The sequence below is a fragment of the Sipha flava genome, unplaced genomic scaffold (assembly GCF_003268045.1).
Source record: "Sipha flava isolate LNK unplaced genomic scaffold, YSA_version1 88_pilon_pilon, whole genome shotgun sequence".
In the NCBI taxonomy this organism is placed as follows: Eukaryota; Metazoa; Arthropoda; class Insecta; order Hemiptera; family Aphididae; genus Sipha; species Sipha flava.
Window position 1 is genome coordinate 380,332 of NW_020273630.1, and position 17,097 is coordinate 397,428.

Consider the following 17,097-nt stretch of genomic DNA (forward strand, 5'->3'; position numbering starts at 1 on the left):
TTTTCGCTTTCTTGGTATAATTGGTTTTGAAAATCAAGTATTTTTTGACTACAAAATAAAATATAAAAATTTTTTGACTGTAAAATATTGAACAATACGTCAGTAAAAATAAGAAGATTAGATAATATTTGTATAATAAAAATGTTTTTATTTTCTTGAAGGAAATTTGCAAATCCTTTTGCTGTCATTCCAATAACATTATCAAAATCACCACTTTCATAAACAAACATAAAAAAATCAACTAATGATGTTCAATGATTATGAACTATATGAACTAATTGTGAAGTAAGTTCCAACGAGTAGTAGCTAATGTGGGTAACTTTTTGGTCATAAATTCTGAAAGTGCTTTTAGTCTTTTAGGAGAGTGAGAAAAAAATACAGGTAAAGAGTTAAGACCTTGAAAAAAAATTTTAAGTTCCTTATTGCATTCTAATAATTGTTGAAGTATTAAATTAATAACACGCGCATAACAATGAGTAAATATAGCTTTAGGATATTTCTCTAATACTTTACTTTGCAACCCGTTTAAATGGCCAGACATTACTGCTGCCCCGTCATATGTTTGTGCCACTAATTTGTTTTCAATTTTAAATTTTTCAACTACTCGATTAACGTGTTTAAATAAAGAGGTTGCTGTTTTGTCAGCACTCATGTCATCAAATCCAAGAAAACGTTCAACAATTTTGTTTTCGTTTTTTGAAAAATATCTCAGTACTGTCGATATTGTGATTTATTACTAATATCAGTTGTTTCATCAAGCATAATTGCCACGTATTGTGTATTTTGAATTTCATTAAATATCTCATGTTTAATAACATCAATTTATTAAATCATTTTGTATGGAAACAGAAGTATCTCGAAAAATAGTAGATGTATATAAATGCTCTTGTAATAATGGATCAAATTCTTGGGTGGAAATCAATAACTCCATATAGTTTCCCCTATTTACTGAATATTTGTTTTCATTATGTCCCCTAAAAGATAATTCCTGTTTAGCTAAAAAACATACTGCATTTATTAATCTTTTTAATATTTCTCTATTTTTTGCTGTTTTTTCATTATGTAATTAAATATCTATTTTTCTTTGTTTATCTAATGATGTGTCAATTCTAGCAGTTGATGATGATAAAAATGTCTTAAGTTTAAAATATCCACCTGTATGAATTTCTTATTCAGTATGTTTTTTAACAGCTGTATTTAAATGATTTTAATCATCATACCCTTGATTATTCCAAACAGTTTTTTTCGTAGAAAATAGTAAACAAGACCAACAAAAAAATTTATTCGATATTTCACAACCACATAACCAATCAGATATATTATAAAGCTCTTTACGAAAATGCCGAGTATTATCTGTTGTCTTTTTAATTTTTACTGTTGTTAAAATGTCAAGATCTGGACACGGTTTACCATTTTCAACTAAAACTTTTTTTTCAGCAAATGAAAGTCTTGAAAAGCATTTTTGTTTTAATTGATTTACAACTTCGCTACGGTTACACATATTGTTAATATGGAATAAGTTTACTATAAGACACGTATTGTAAATTAATACCAAGAGTATCTTAAAAAAAAATAAATACCTAGTAACTGTCTTGAATTATCAATCAATTGCAATAAAAATGCATAAAAGATAGAACTAAATAGTAAATAATAATTAACAATAGTACTAGTACAATACTGATGCAGTGATGCACAGATATAAACAATAAGTTTTCGGCGATCAGCGTTGCAGTGCGAGTATACGACGTGCAGCCGTGATGATTCCCACCACTGCTATTAGCGGCTGGTCGTTAATTTCATTTTCAACGACTTGGTCTAGTATTAACATTGCACCGAAGTTAGTCGACAATATCATGACAAATTACGAATATGGGATATTAAATACCGCAAGTCGTTGTTCAAAACATTAACGTCTTACACGACATAATACATAATATTCCGTAATCACGCCATCGCGCGTCGTAGCTGCAGACCGTGCATGCTGCACGGTCGAATATCGAGTTAAAAATAGTTTATTAGTTGATTATTATTTTTATTTATGGAGAAGAGTACCTACAAGACAATTATTTAAAGTTTTGTATATAAAATTATATTACTATGTAATATGCATTACATTAAAATATTATCGTACTTTTTCTCTTTTTAAAATGTCAAAAATAACGTAACAACGTGACATGAAATAATTGAAATTGGTTATAACGTTTGCGATAAATTAACAAAAAAAAAATAAAATGAAATAAAAATATTGGCATCATTTTTGAAGAAAATATCGAACTAATATTTTCTATAATAAAAAAAAAACTTTAAATAAACATTAATAGAATGAAGCTTTTTATGTTTGCGTTCTATAAGTGTACGGACATTTTTTAGGATAAAGATCTTTTAATATGTCAATCAATCTTCGTTTCGTGATTATGAATATTTTTGAAATCACCATAGTATCTTAATGCTATAAAAAGTTTTTCGTTTTATCTTCAAATAATTAATCGTTTCCTTTGCATTTATTAGTCTAAGATAGAATTTGGTCGGTTTGCTTTATTGATATGATTCTATCCAAAATCGACTGCACACGACATTTAATCGTTCTACCACATTTGTTTTGAATACTTAACTCGTAAATAATTTTATTCAAAACATTTGACTTTCCATGCGTTCCCCTATGCGTTTACACACACACATACAAACACATACACATTCAAGCTTGCACACACATGCCCATATATATGCATATACTTGGTGCGGTCTGTTCTTAAAGGTCGATTATGCAGAAATAAATATCAATGCAGAAATAAATTGCTGGGCCGCAGTAAGTTTCCTTCGATCACAAGTTTCATATTTATACAGAAACGTACATACGGGGGGGGGGGGGGCGGGGTCAAACCCCCCCAGGGCCAAAAAAAAAAGAAAAGAAAATTATTTTACTATTGATGACGTGTAATATATTCGTAGTTCCATTATTACGTTTTGAACTTAAAATATACAACTATACAAATATTATAATAATTAAATAATTATATTGATAGGTGTTTGAAAAGTTTTATTAACTATGCTGTTTTTATAATTCAATAGCTATTAATTAACTGTAATGTAAAAATAAACTGTAAATTGATAAAAAATTTGTATAAAATAATATCTATTTATAGCAGTTATTTATCTGTGCTAAGAAAAAAAAAAGATAACGATTATTTTTGTTAACCCCCCCCCTCCCACAGTAGAGCAAGATTGAATGTACGCCACTGTATATATATATATATACTAGCTGAAATACCCGGCATTGCCCGGAAAAACTCCTTTTAGGTGTAAAACGCTGTGGAAGCGTTGTCGAAAAGAAGAATGTCTTTTTAAATGTAAATTATATAATATTAAATTTGTAGTCACATGTGTAATTATATGGGTAATATTTTTGAGTGCTATATATTTGTTATACTTAGTCAATTGTTTTTGCTTTTTTTTTATAATTATCCGGCTTCATCCATGTGTATATTTTTTTCATACTTACAATATTATTTTAAAATGTTATGGGTAATATTGTTGTGTGCTAACTATTTTTTTATGCAAAGTCGTTTTCGCATTTTTTATAGTACCTCCTTATATACAATATTTTTGGTTCTTCCTTCGGGAGACAGTATTACCAGACTATCAGGAGAGCTTACACGTGAACAGGCTACGTGTAATTGGCCATGGGAGAAACATTCATTCCTTAAATCCACTCCTGCCACTTTCAAAGACTGTCCTTGTGCTTTGTTAATTGTTATGGAAAAACATACCTTTACGGGAAACTGTAGCCGTTTGAATTGAAAGTGGTAGTCAGATGGAATTAAAGGTATTCTTGGTAGAAAAACTGTTTTTCCCATACCGCAGCCTATAAAGATAGTTGCTTCAATTACATTTTTATGTAAGGTCTTAACCTGAATTCGTGTGCCATTACAAAGTTTTGGAGGTATAAGGTTACGCAATAGCATTATCAGAGCTCCAATTTTCAAACATAGGTTGTGAAATGGAATTCCTGGTGGATTTAAAGTGTGAAGGAACTCTACAGGATAATTAACTACATCTTCTAACTCCACAACAGAGTCCACAGATGGATATTTCACTATTTCAGTAGGAAGCTGGTCCAATAAGGAATCATTGATGCTTGCTGCAGTGTCATTCTTTGGTGTAAGAATGGCTCTTTCGTTAAGCCAAGTCAGGTTTTCTGAATGTAAATTATTTAAATTCAGATATATTTGCTCACTCAAACTTTTTATATCCTTAACGACTGCACACAAATTGTTTGGAATGTTCACTTTCCTATCATCATCTTCATGTAAATCTCCATTTCCTATTTGAAGGAGTAAATTGGAAAAATCCTCTGCCTCAGGATCGCCTTTAAGGTATACTCTCATGCTGACTCGTAAGGATTTGACTTGGATCTTGGGCCATAGGTAGGATGATTTAAGGCAGGCCCTTACCTTATCAGCACGAGTTACTGGAGGAACAACAGGTAGTGTTTGCCTGAAGTCCCCAGCCAGTACCCAGTACCCCAACTAATTTTCAGAAATTTGAGCGTTCCTCTACTATTATTATGTTACAATTATAACGCTTAACAAGTTTTGGGGACGCTCTTTTTTTAAAGTAAATAGAATCCCTCTTCTTTAATTTTTCCAAGTCGAGCATTGTGTAAAACCAATACACTATTTGCTTAGTTCAAAATCTAAATAGCTCATGTGGGATCTATTTCTCTATGTGCAAGCTCCTGTAAGGGGCGCCAATTTATTTTTGTCCTGGAGCACAAATTGTCAAAATGCGACACTGGTTCTGCGACTACACGACGGTTGGCTTCGTTGAACTACAATTTCATAATTGCAAAAAAAAATTAATAACAATCATGCTCAAATATACGGTTGGTAGCATTGTAAGATAGATTTTTGGTGGGCGACATTTTGTCAACGGATTACGAAGAACGTACACAGTCAAATTACATTTTGGCAGGCTGTATTACGTGTTTCGTGTTAATTGTTCTACGACATTAACACTGACGTCAGTGAGTATAATCACTGTTGTAGAAATATTCAAGTATATATCCTTTTCGAAGCTCAGTTGTTTTATGAAATAAAAAAAATTAACAGAAAATAAAATAAAAAGCTCGTACATACCACGTAATTTATATTGTGAACTTTAATTTATATAATATCCTTGGGCTTACCTTTACCGAAAACTAATTCATAAACAGCTGATTTGGTTGATAAAAAAAAAGATGGCTGATTGGAGGGAAAAACTGTTTTCCTTTTTTGTTAACAGATTGTGTAATGAAAAAATGATGTTGGATATTGGTACTATTTGCCTGTCGCGTTCTTAATAAGTGTTTTTTCCAATTATTAACGATTCGAATTTCTATTTCTGTGTGTTTTTCTACTCAATGTTCAGTGCTCGTTTTGAATAGCGACAACTGTTTTTTTTCATGTAAAGTATAGTTCTATTACATCTTTTGTTTATTAATTAATTAACTGTTATTCATTTATACTAGTGTATCATATTAAAAGCACTGGTAAGTTATATATTTTGTTAATATGATTGGATTAATTTAATTTGTTATTTATTTATTCAGTTTGAATTTAAGTGTATTTCTGCCCTTTAAAAGCATTATGCATATATTATCTCTTGCTGTAATTAAATATGAATAATTATTATAGTACAGCCTATGTATCACTTATGATTGTAGTAATACTAAAAAATTGTTTTTATGATAATTCACAAAATTTAAAGTATTAAACTTTGTACAAGATTTTAGTTCATGGAACAGTAATAATCATATAAGATACTTCTCTCACTGAGAGCAAAACCGCCCTTAGTTCAATTAAAGTCCAGTTATGGATAAACCTAGACGAATTTGATGTATTTACATTAATTTATTGGTGGAATCCTGTTCTCATTTCACTAGATTCAATACTTTTGTGTTTCCATTACGCATAACCAATTACCCTGTTTACTCAGTGTATCTGGCACCTTTGCTTGTGTTAAAATATTTTAATATATTTTACAGTTATCAATTCTTTTCTTTAACCGTGTCGTACCATTTAATTAGATCTAATCCAGTTTGCACCATTTATAATTTTTCTATGATTTTTAAATAAAATATTTTTGTATCGTCATTATTATATTTTATTATATTAAGCATCTACATTATTGGCTACATTTGTTCAATTGCAGTGACGTCCCTAGACTCTTATATGGAGGGGGGGAGTCAAACTTTATTTATGTATTTTCTTAGTATTATATAAATAACAAATAATGAAAATTTGGAAGAAAAAAAAGGTTATTACAGGACCGCCTTATTCGCCTTTTCCCCTGAGGACACTGTTTAATTTAATAATTTATTTGGTATGATTTTATTTGATTTATAAGCAGGTATTATGGCTAAGGTACAGCTGTCAAATGTGGTTGTCCTAGATAATCCATCTCCATTTTTAAATCCTTTTCAATTTGAGCTTACTTTTGAGTGCATTGAAGATTTAAACGAAGGTATTTATATATAAATAATGTATATAAATATGTATTTAAATGTATTTCTTCAAATATTATGTTTCTAGATCTGGAATGGAAAATGATTTATGTTGGTTCAGCTGAAAGTGAAGAACATGATCAAATACTTGATACTATTTATGTAGGTCCTGTTCCTGAAGGAAGACATATGTTTGTTTTTGAGGTAACAATTGTAGCATTTATATTTGTTAAATCCTAAATCAAAAGTAAATTGCAATAAAGTTGAGTATACTCCAATTTTCTCATTCATATAGAGGCGGATTTCCCATTAGGCACTGTAGGCATCTGCCTAGGATGGCAAAATTTGGGGGCGGCTAATTCTGTAGTATTTTATTAGAAATCATCAAATGTATGCAAAAAAAATTGGAAAATTATTTACTTTATATTTACGAAAAATAATTGTATAATAATGGGTGTATTTTGTTATTATGTTATCGTCGGAATTTCGGGGAAAATTAAATACCCCCATTGCCACACTATATTACTAATTCGACTCTATATTTATAATCCTATTCTGTTATTATGAAAAACTGTTTTTAATAAAATTTAGTGGACATCCATTGACATTTTTTTCATAATAGACTAATTAATTAAAGCGAAAAAAAGTCTAAAAATTCAAATGGATCTAGGTACATACGTTTATATATAGATATATATATGTATATATAATATTTAGATTAGGTATTTTGGAAGGGGTAATATAACTTCTTCATCTATTATAGGGGCGGCAAATTGTTGGTGCCTATAGCCGTAAAAAAGATAAATCCGCCTCTGCATTCATAACTATTTAAATCCTGAAAGCTTAATATGCATATTACCAGTTAATATTTATAAAAACAATTTTAAAAGAATAAATGGGTTTTATAGCTTATTGTATTTCATTTTAATCACTTGCACTTTTAGTTACAAAATTAGACCAATTATGAAATTAAAATTTGGTTATGATAAATGTCTGTAACATATTTTGTGTTAAAATTTGAATATTTTTCTAATTAATAAATTAATAATATTAACCTCATTGAATATTTTTATTAAGTAATTAAATATAATTTATTACTATATGAAATTATTTTGTAATTTATCACAAATGTTTTCCATAACCATATTTGAACATCCAATTACTATAGACAGGTTTAGATATTTTCGTAAAATCTAAGACCTAGATTAATATTAATTAACTGAAATTTATTTATGGAAGTCATTTACTACATTGCTAATAGGTTTTTAAGTACTATTTATTTTTTTTTATGGAAATGTTGAAAAATATTTTAAATTTAATAATTTATTAAAATATGATAGCTAATAATTACTGATAATATAGTAATGTATGATGATATAATCCAATAACATTTTATAAATTATTACTATTATTAATTTTTAAATTTATATCATGTATACACATATACACTAATGCTATTTCAAAATATTCAATCTATTACATGAACAATTTATGTATCTTAATAATTGACATTCTAAATTTCAATTTTTACTTTTTAATATAATTTGTTACATTCAGATTCCCTTAAAAAATGTATTAATTTACCCATTATTATTATAAATTAATAAAAATATAAGTTAATAACCTATATGAAACTACATTTAAAGTTATTTATATTATTAATTTATATTTCAATTGTTCATAATAATATATATTTATTTTAAACACATTACACACACACGTAGCATTTCTCTTATAATATAATGTACAATAAATTAAACTGATATTGAAAAACTATTCTATAGGCCAATCCACCTGATGTCTCTAAAATTCCTGAACAAGATGCTGTCGGTGTAACTGTTGTACTATTGACTTGTTGCTACCGAAATCAAGAATTTGTCAGAGTTGGATATTTTATCAACAATGAATACACCGATCCAGAAATTCAAGAAAATCCTCCTGCTACACCTCAGTTTGATAAGGTATTTTTAGATAGCTTAAATACTGAATTGATCTTTTAAAAATATTAATAAATAGTTAGTAGAAATAAATAAATACTTAGCCATACAGTCATGATTTTATTAACTTTGTATACACATAATGATAAATTTTTAATTCAAAACCAGTCATTCATTACAAATATAATATTCCAGGCTAATCATTTATTTATTTCTAAATATATATGATCTATTTATATATTTATTTACAAATATTAATTATTTAATAATTTTTATTTTATTTAAAATATTTAATTTATTTTATGATAATTAAAATATATAATTGTATACTGCATTTTCTCAATTTGACAAACTGTTCTAATATTATAATTATAAATTATGATTTGATATTTACTGGTTTTTTTTTTTTTTTTAATAAAAACAATAGCTTCATATTGTTTATATTACAATTAGGGCTAGATGATTGTTGATTTTTGACAATTGATTGTTGAAGAACAATCAATTATCATTAAAATCATTTTTAATGGACTATTATTACTATATCAATTATTGATAAAAATAATATTTTATTTTATCTATTAATTTTTTAATTACTTATTTTATTGTTTGATTATTAGTAACAGTTAATTACGTTTATCATTTACTCATATTATACAATTTATTTTTTATTTTTAAAATATAAGATTATATTTTATATTTATTTATTTAACTATTTTAGTTAATTTTGATTACTTTTAATTAATCTCTTTGATTAACCCATCATTTTCAATTCATATATTTGATCGAACTTCATAGCATTTTGGTAAATTTAATTGTTCTGTAGGTTATGATGCTATTTAATATTATATATCAAATTATAACATTATATTTGTTCTAATATATTTATGTTTTGATTTTAAAACAAAATTTGTTAATTTTATTTCTCTATTTGATAAAAACATTGCGTCTATATATTGATATATCAATGATGAAATAAATTTAATAATTTCATGCTTTAATAATGTAAATATAGCCTCATATAATTATAATTATATAGTCCAATAACAATTTTTGAAACTTTATCTTAAAAAAAAAAAAAAATACATATATGTATAATTATAATTCTTGTATTATAGATTTTTATTAATTTTAACTTGATAAATTTCAATAATTTGACTATTTTATTTAATTGATTTTAGAATTATAGTTTTTTACATTTTCTTCAAATTAGTAATTTTATGTTTAAGATGACTAGAAATATATTGGGAACTGAACCTAGAGTAACCAGATTTAAGATCAATTGGGATGATTCTGAGCAACCATCTACTAGTAATGGAATGCAAGCTAATTGTCATGTGAATGAGGAGGATTCAAACTTACAAGAAATGGATGATGAGGTATCATCTTTGTTGTCTTCTCATGCTGATAACAGTCTTAGCCAAAGTCCAATGGAAGTATTGTGAATTGACTGATCCAATGTCCAATTTATTTAAATATCTATATTTTGTCAATCTTATAAAATTTTATATTATAAAGAAAATATAATGAATAGTAATAACTTTGTAATAAATATTAAATACTAAAACAATTAATGTTATATATCGAAATAAAATAAAAGTAAGACGTTTTTTATTCAATTTTATTATTGTTAAATTTAACTTAAGCCCTTTATTTTATACCTTAAATAAATTATAAAACATAATACAAAGGATAATATTGTAGTAAAAAAACGGCATATTTGTACAGTATTTTGTAAAATAAATTTTATTATTTATAAATCTTCTTTGACGTAAATGGATTTTAGTTCTTCAACTCTTTTAATAAAATCGGTTTTTTCCAGGCAGCCATCACAATTTTCTCCCCAGTTATCTAATATTTTCTTCAAATCTTTAACCTTTAGTTTTTTGAGGTTAACTGTCTTCCAATCTATCTCTTTGTCTAAAATGAAATTGATAATTATTTTTTATTTTATACATGTTGATTTCTCCGAGAGTTTATGAATATTTTTTTTAAAACTTACCGAATTTTATATCGCAAATTTGAGCATCCATTTTCTTTAAACGTTCACAGACTTTAAGTGCAGGCATGGACCATGATAATGGTTTAGACATTTCACTTAAAATACCAGTTGCAGAATCTTCTACACCACCCAAATAGTAACACTGAAATATTTTTATTTTTAGTAATATTACATAATTAAAAGAAATAGTTAAGAGTTGTCTTAAGAGCCTTGGTAGTTAGGCTATTTCAGTCTATTACGCCAATAGTAGACTAACATTTTTTAATTATACTAATTGATCTAATGATTTTACAAGAATTTTAAAAATAAATTTTAACTTTTTAAATGTATTAAAAATGCATTTATTTGAATTTTCAATTTTATTCTATTTAGATTCATCACGATTAATAGAATGAAATCATTATGAAAACCTTGAAGAAATCAGTTTTGAAAACAATTTTTGTATCACTACATTAATCAGTGTATTGAAAGAGGAGAATGAATAAGTCTAAATTATTAAATTACTGTAAAATGAACCAAAGAAAAGGAAGTTGAAGGATTTCAATAACATAAAAATGGTTTATAAAATTCAAAATAATCATTATTTGAAATGTAACCGTAGATCCTAGGAGATATTTAATGCTCCAGATTAACTATAATATATCTTAAAAATATTTGTAAATAATATTCTTCATGAATAGTTTATAATAACTACCAAGGAGTATTTTAGTCATCATCTTGAAATAAATTCTAGTTTTAAGGGCAACTTGTTTTATAAAACAATTACGATTTTAAAAACATAGATGCATGTAGAAAAATAAAACATGTACAGATATTTTTATAAAAATGAATCTGAATAACTGAAAACACAAAAAGTCAGTGTACTAATCTTTACTTATATTACAAGTGATTTTGAATGAATAAATTGAAATTGTTTTAAACAAAATTAAAAAGTTCCATTCTACTAACCAGCCTTTTTTCTTTATCAATTCTTGACGAACGACAATATTTCCTGAATTTTTCTTCAATAACTTTTGTGTTGGTTTCACCTTCAAGTGTTTTTGAAAATTTATCAATTGTAGACACACAAACTATAAGTACAAATAAAAATAAAATTAAATATTTAAAATATTTATAATAATATTTTAACTAACCTGGACAATCTTCTTCTGCAAATGAACGTGATTGTACTTGTAATATTTGTACATAGAAGAACACACAAGCTAATAATATATGAATATCCATTTTGAATTTATAGTTTAATATTCACACACACTTGAACAATTCTTTTTCTATCCCTTTGTAATAAATTTAAAGATTTATATTATACATTAAACTTATAGTATTTAAGTTATTTGAAAGGGTTTTTTTTTTAAGAGTTTAATGAAAATAATTTAAGACACATACACAACAATTTGTTAGGAACATTTCAAAATGTATTCAATATCAATATGCCCACAACTTTTTATTATGTTACTACAGAATATTATCCTAACTCGACCTGGCGAAATTTCATTGGTCCGATTTTCCGGTATGAATGAAGTATGAAACACATACATAACTTCATGGCCATGTATGATTATCAATAATGTCTTTGTTATCAATATAAGCAATAGTTATCAATAATATTGACATGTATAGAAACATTGTATTGCTGGAATTATTGCAGTATTCTTAGTTTTAAAAACTAATAATCAATGTTTTAAATTATGTGTCTATTGTTTTATTTTATTTCTGTTACATAAAATAAATAATTTTTTTAATTGAATTTAAACATTATGTGTTTATCTGGTAGTAAAGTTATTGACGAATGATAAATATGTTTTCTTTCATATTTTGATGTTCCTATCCCGATATCACACTATAACCACATAGTTTATGTAACATAATTTATAAATATGTCAAATGTGTAAGTAATATTTTTATATTTTTAATTCTGTAATGTAGAAACCAAAATTTGGTCTCTAATCATTATATGTTTAAATATCAAATCTTGCACGTTTCCTATTATTTTATTAACATTTATATTTCAATTAATTTAATCAAGTTCTTCTTTTCTTTCTTAACCTACATACATTTTTTTATATAATATTTTTAATAGAAGAAAAAAAAACATTCCCATTCAAAAATTATTGTTGATTATTATTCATATATTAACACAATTGAGATACTCATTTACTAAGGTATAATTATTTAAGCATTTTTTCGATATTTTTAAGTCAGATTTTAGTCACAGAGTTCACTCTTATTTGGATACATTTAACATAATTTTAAAAATTTAATAAAAAACATAGGTAGTATATTGTTAAACATAATTATACAGCTCTCATAGGTATACCACTGTTGTAAATTAAACATTTTACATTGATATCCATATTTTGAAATTTTTTAGTTTAATAACAACAATCTTTTGTTTATATTTGAAGTCTTAAAACATTTGATTATTTTTAAAGGTTAAATATTTTTTAGAATTAACAAGAAAGGAAAAAAATATTCTTGTAAACCAGCAGACGATGAACATCTACAACATGCTGAATTTATTAAAAAATGTCATTTAAAATTGAGAATAAATTCAATGGATATTGGTGCAGATGAAGCATGGACAAATCACTGTTTAGACGAGTCACTTTTAAAAGTAAAAATATGAATTAGTATTCTTCAAATTTATTATTATCATTATTTTCTTATCTTTTTGTTTACTTTTATAAATCAAATATTTATTTACTTGTGTATTTACGACCGTATTTGTTTCAGAATTATTCTCAAAGCATGCATAAACTGGCATCACAATTTTGGGATGCAAACAACAAAAATGATCCTTCAAGTTGTAGAATATCATGGATTACTTACAACGTTTTAAAATATTTCCAAGAAGATTATTTTCATGAAGTAGTTCGAGAAAAATCTTTAGCTGAAAAGTTTATTGTGAATTGGGTTGATAATAATGTAATCTGCATGCCAGAAAAACCTTTTTATCTTCTTGATGTTGGAAGTTGTTATAATCCTTTTCAAAAGTATTTACCTTTTAAAGTATTGCCTATAGACATAGCACCAGCAACTGAAAATGTTATAAAATGTGATTTCCTTTTAGTACCATTAGACACTAAGTTAAACATTTTTAAAAATGTTTGTCAAACTTTACCATTATCTAGCTTTGATATAGTTGTATTTTCATTATTTCTTGAATATTTTCCATCACCACTACAAAGGTACAAATGTTGTGAAAAAGCTTATAAAGTTTTAAGACCTGGTGGTTTATTAGTTATTATAACACCAGATTCAAACCATGCTTCTTCCAACTCGATGTTAATGAAAAATTGGAAGATATCGTTAAGTAGTTTAGGATTTTGGCGTATTAAATATGTAAAGCTAACCCATTTACATTGTATGGTATTTAGAAAATGTTTTCTAGAACAGATTCCTAAAAGTTGGTTGCATTCTTTAAATATTACAAATAATGTTAAAGATTTAATAACCATTCCACAAGATTCTAGAAATTATAATAAAATAGATAAGACTCCAAAAATGTTAGAAAAGCGTGATGATTACATGGTTGCTAACTTATTTTCAGAGTTAACTAATATATAATATTGTTAAGAATGTTTTTTAATTTATCAAATTTTTTGATTTTGTTAAATAAACTAAATAAATTAAAATTTTATAATTCATATTCTTTTTAAATATTTATTCTACTTCATTATATACAGTAATATTTCCTTATTTTTTTATTCATTAAAATGAAAATATATTTAACAGGTATAGGTATAGGTTATTTTCATTTTATTATTAATAAATTTAACTGAAACTGTTGAATATTTCATATATATATATATATATATATTACTAAAAAAAATTTTTTTGTCTATTATATTATGTATTATATCTTTACATCGTCTTATCTTGATTATTGGAATTTGTAAAAATTTACGATTTCCCAACATGGCGGGGAAGATGTAACAACAAAAAAAAGTATAATCCGACTGTATTTTAAATTTAAATTTAATTTATTAATATCACTAAAAATTATTTTATATAACTTATTAAGTTTTATATTTATTCATTTACGTCAAAATTATAAAAATGTACTAATACCAAATTATATATTATATTTTTATAATATATAATGTGTTCTAAAATATATTTTAATGTATTTTAAATTAAGTCTCAAAAACTACTGGTCCGATTTTTGGAAAAATGTCTATAGAAGATTGAAAGCCATTGAAATATTTTGATAACCCCAAACTACGACGCCCCAGAAACTGGTTTTTATTAACTGGTTAACTCAGAGGAATGTATATAAAATTATAGCAATAGGCAATGGATAGCAATAATAAGCATTGATATTGGATAACTACTGCTTATTTTGTAATTGGACATAGGTCAGTAATAAATAAATAAATAACTAGTATTCATATTCAGCTTATGGGCATGGATTATAAAGTAATGAACACATAGGTGCTTATTACATTTATAACTTTTCATTTGTATTTATAATCACAAAATAATAATGTAATAATTAATTCATACCTTATATGAATTTTTTATAATATTATAAAATCACCTATTTTTTAAGAAAAAATGTAAACACCCCACAAAAAAATTGAAAATATGCCACTGTCACTTATATGAGAATTTTTGTTACGGTATGGCTTTGAAACAACTTACATTATCCAATTGCATGCGATTTTTTTTTCTTCAAATTAGAATAGAAACTGCTAAGCATGTATTAAACAGGGAGTAAAAACAGGTCCATAAATTTGAGGTTACGGGTTTCGTGTCTAAAAACGGTTTTAAGCTAGGGCAGTGCGGAAGCAGAGCTCACTACAGAAAAATAAATCAACAAATATTATAATTAAAAAAAGATAATATTTTCAATAATAATATTATGTTTTTCGGACCGCAGTTGAAATAATAGTTTTGTAATATCTTGGAGATAGTGCCGGTCCTATGGGGTGGCAAGGGGTACGACTGTACCGGCCCTTGCTTGTATGGGGCCCTGCATGTTATGTATTACGAATACCATTTTATCTGTAAACAAAAATTCGCAGTATTACGCAAATTACGGCCTTTGTGGTTTTCTCAAGAAACGGGTTGTTATTGGCGAAAATCAAGACGGTGCCAATTACATACATAGCTTTACAGGCATATGCTTGTAAAACTGTTTATCGTCGACGACGATCGATGAATGTTCAAAATATAGTTATAGTATACACCTATTTAGTTATATAATAAAATTAATAAATATAGATTTATTTAAATAATTAATGAATTAATATATATGGGGTCTCGAGAACCATCAGTCGATACTGTCTCGAGAACAGTACCAATGTACTATGTTTGTATAAATACTTTTTATTCAACACGATGAATATAATATTTGGAATATTATAGAGTGGTTGTCACGTACTGTTTCAAATTGTTCGTGTTTCGTAGCTTGAAAAAATTCAGGTTACCTTTTTTTACTCCCTGGTTTTAGGTATAAGTTCCAGAGTTAACTTGGAACTAAGGTTCTCATTATCAGTTTTGTATAGATCATAAACCTTATACACAATCAGTAAAAAGCTATGGGTTTGTTCGATTTAAATTGTTGACATTTAATTTTCTCCATTGGGTTCAAACATTTTTTGTAATGATTGATTTGTTGCAAAATATTCAAGTGAAGAAAATTAAATTTCGATCGTTCATAAAATAGGCCCAAGAAGATGCACGTATCCACAAACAATCTTGCGCACGAGAATGATCAAAATACTAACAATAATAGGTAAGTAGTAAATAACAACAATAAAATAACGATTAGCATCAAAAATGATAGTAAAAATAATTTTAACGTATCCAATCTATATATATATATATATATATATATATATATATACAATTAAAATACCATTCTCTGACAGACACTAAGAAAAGATTTTTCGAAAATCGCATTTATAAGGGAACAAACAGTTTTGTGCTCTGGCCTGTATACATTTTTCCACTCTTTGGATATCTAGGAAAATTTCCTAACAGGAAATGTTTTATATGTTTTGTGTTGATTTCATAATTATCGATTGAGGTGATGTAAATTAATATAAATATTAAAATATATACATATTCTTACACTGAAATAGTAATTGCTTTCATCTAAATTAGTAAATTATCACCCGGGAGTCTCGTTGTCAGATAAAAACAATACACTTATAATTGAAGTATAATTAAAGAATATGCAATTATATTGTATGTTGGTGCTCGGAAATTATTTAAACTTATCTATTCGAGTTCTTCAAGCTATTTTTTAAAATTGCAAATTTTATTATTTATCTACCAACCGCATTATTTTGTAAATCAATGTTTCTATGTTTTTTTAGTCAATTATAATAATAATGTAAATAATGAATATTGCTGAAATAATATTGTACCTACGTAATATAGGTATACTTTATACTTTTGAAGTGATTGTTTTTACAGTATAAGGGTGGTCACGGATTAATGTTTTTGAAATCCAATATTAAATCTGTTCCATTTGATTTTCTGTACATTTGACGTTTAATTGTATAATTCCTGGCTACTTCACTGTATTTTAAAAATCGTAGAAATTCCTGCAGCATTCCCAGAATATCCTTTCGAATTCTGAACAGCAACCCACGCTGACTACCTACTCATTACAAATTTTATGGATAATTCCATGATAATTTTCACAACAGTAACAATTATAAGAATTA

General features: G+C 26.3%; 4 protein-coding genes across 6 annotated transcripts; 2 read left to right on the forward strand and 2 right to left on the reverse strand.

Moving 5' to 3' along the window:
* Window positions 1-3,575: 3,575 nt before the first annotated feature.
* Window positions 3,576-4,385, reverse strand: LOC112693526. Its single transcript, XM_025568635.1, has one exon. The coding sequence runs from the start codon at window positions 4,383-4,385 to the stop codon at window positions 3,576-3,578; it is 810 nt and encodes a 269-aa protein (XP_025424420.1).
* Window positions 4,386-5,265: 880 nt separating this feature from the next.
* LOC112693551 (histone chaperone asf1) lies at window positions 5,266-9,948 on the forward strand. 2 transcript variants are annotated; one of them, XM_025568665.1, is made up of 5 exons: window positions 5,266-5,527; window positions 6,385-6,501; window positions 6,570-6,685; window positions 8,266-8,442; window positions 9,645-9,948. In XM_025568665.1, exons 2-5 carry the CDS (start codon window positions 6,393-6,395, stop codon window positions 9,858-9,860), a joined length of 618 nt encoding a protein of 205 aa, XP_025424450.1. In that variant the 5' UTR covers window positions 5,266-5,527; window positions 6,385-6,392; the 3' UTR covers window positions 9,861-9,948. The 2 variants fall into 2 exon arrangements, with proteins under 2 accessions (XP_025424450.1, XP_025424451.1); XM_025568666.1 differs by having other exon boundaries at window positions 6,388-6,501.
* Window positions 9,949-10,134: 186 nt separating this feature from the next.
* On the reverse strand, window positions 10,135-11,843 carry LOC112693542 (mesencephalic astrocyte-derived neurotrophic factor homolog). The gene is made up of 4 exons (XM_025568652.1): window positions 11,551-11,843; window positions 11,366-11,487; window positions 10,418-10,559; window positions 10,135-10,335 (listed from the first exon to the last, which is right to left on the reverse strand). The coding sequence occupies exons 1-4, from the start codon at window positions 11,639-11,641 to the stop codon at window positions 10,169-10,171; spliced, it is 522 nt and encodes a 173-aa protein (XP_025424437.1). The 5' UTR covers window positions 11,642-11,843; the 3' UTR covers window positions 10,135-10,168.
* A 243-nt stretch (window positions 11,844-12,086) lies between these two features.
* On the forward strand, window positions 12,087-13,995 carry LOC112693541 (S-adenosylmethionine sensor upstream of mTORC1). Of its 2 annotated transcripts, none has more exons than XM_025568651.1 (3): window positions 12,087-12,305; window positions 12,850-13,031; window positions 13,151-13,995. In XM_025568651.1, the coding sequence occupies exons 2-3, from the start codon at window positions 12,972-12,974 to the stop codon at window positions 13,982-13,984; spliced, it is 894 nt and encodes a 297-aa protein (XP_025424436.1). In that variant the 5' UTR covers window positions 12,087-12,305; window positions 12,850-12,971; the 3' UTR covers window positions 13,985-13,995. The 2 variants fall into 2 exon arrangements, with proteins under 2 accessions (XP_025424436.1, XP_025424435.1); XM_025568650.1 differs by having other exon boundaries at window positions 12,866-13,031.
* Window positions 13,996-17,097: the final 3,102 nt, after the last annotated feature.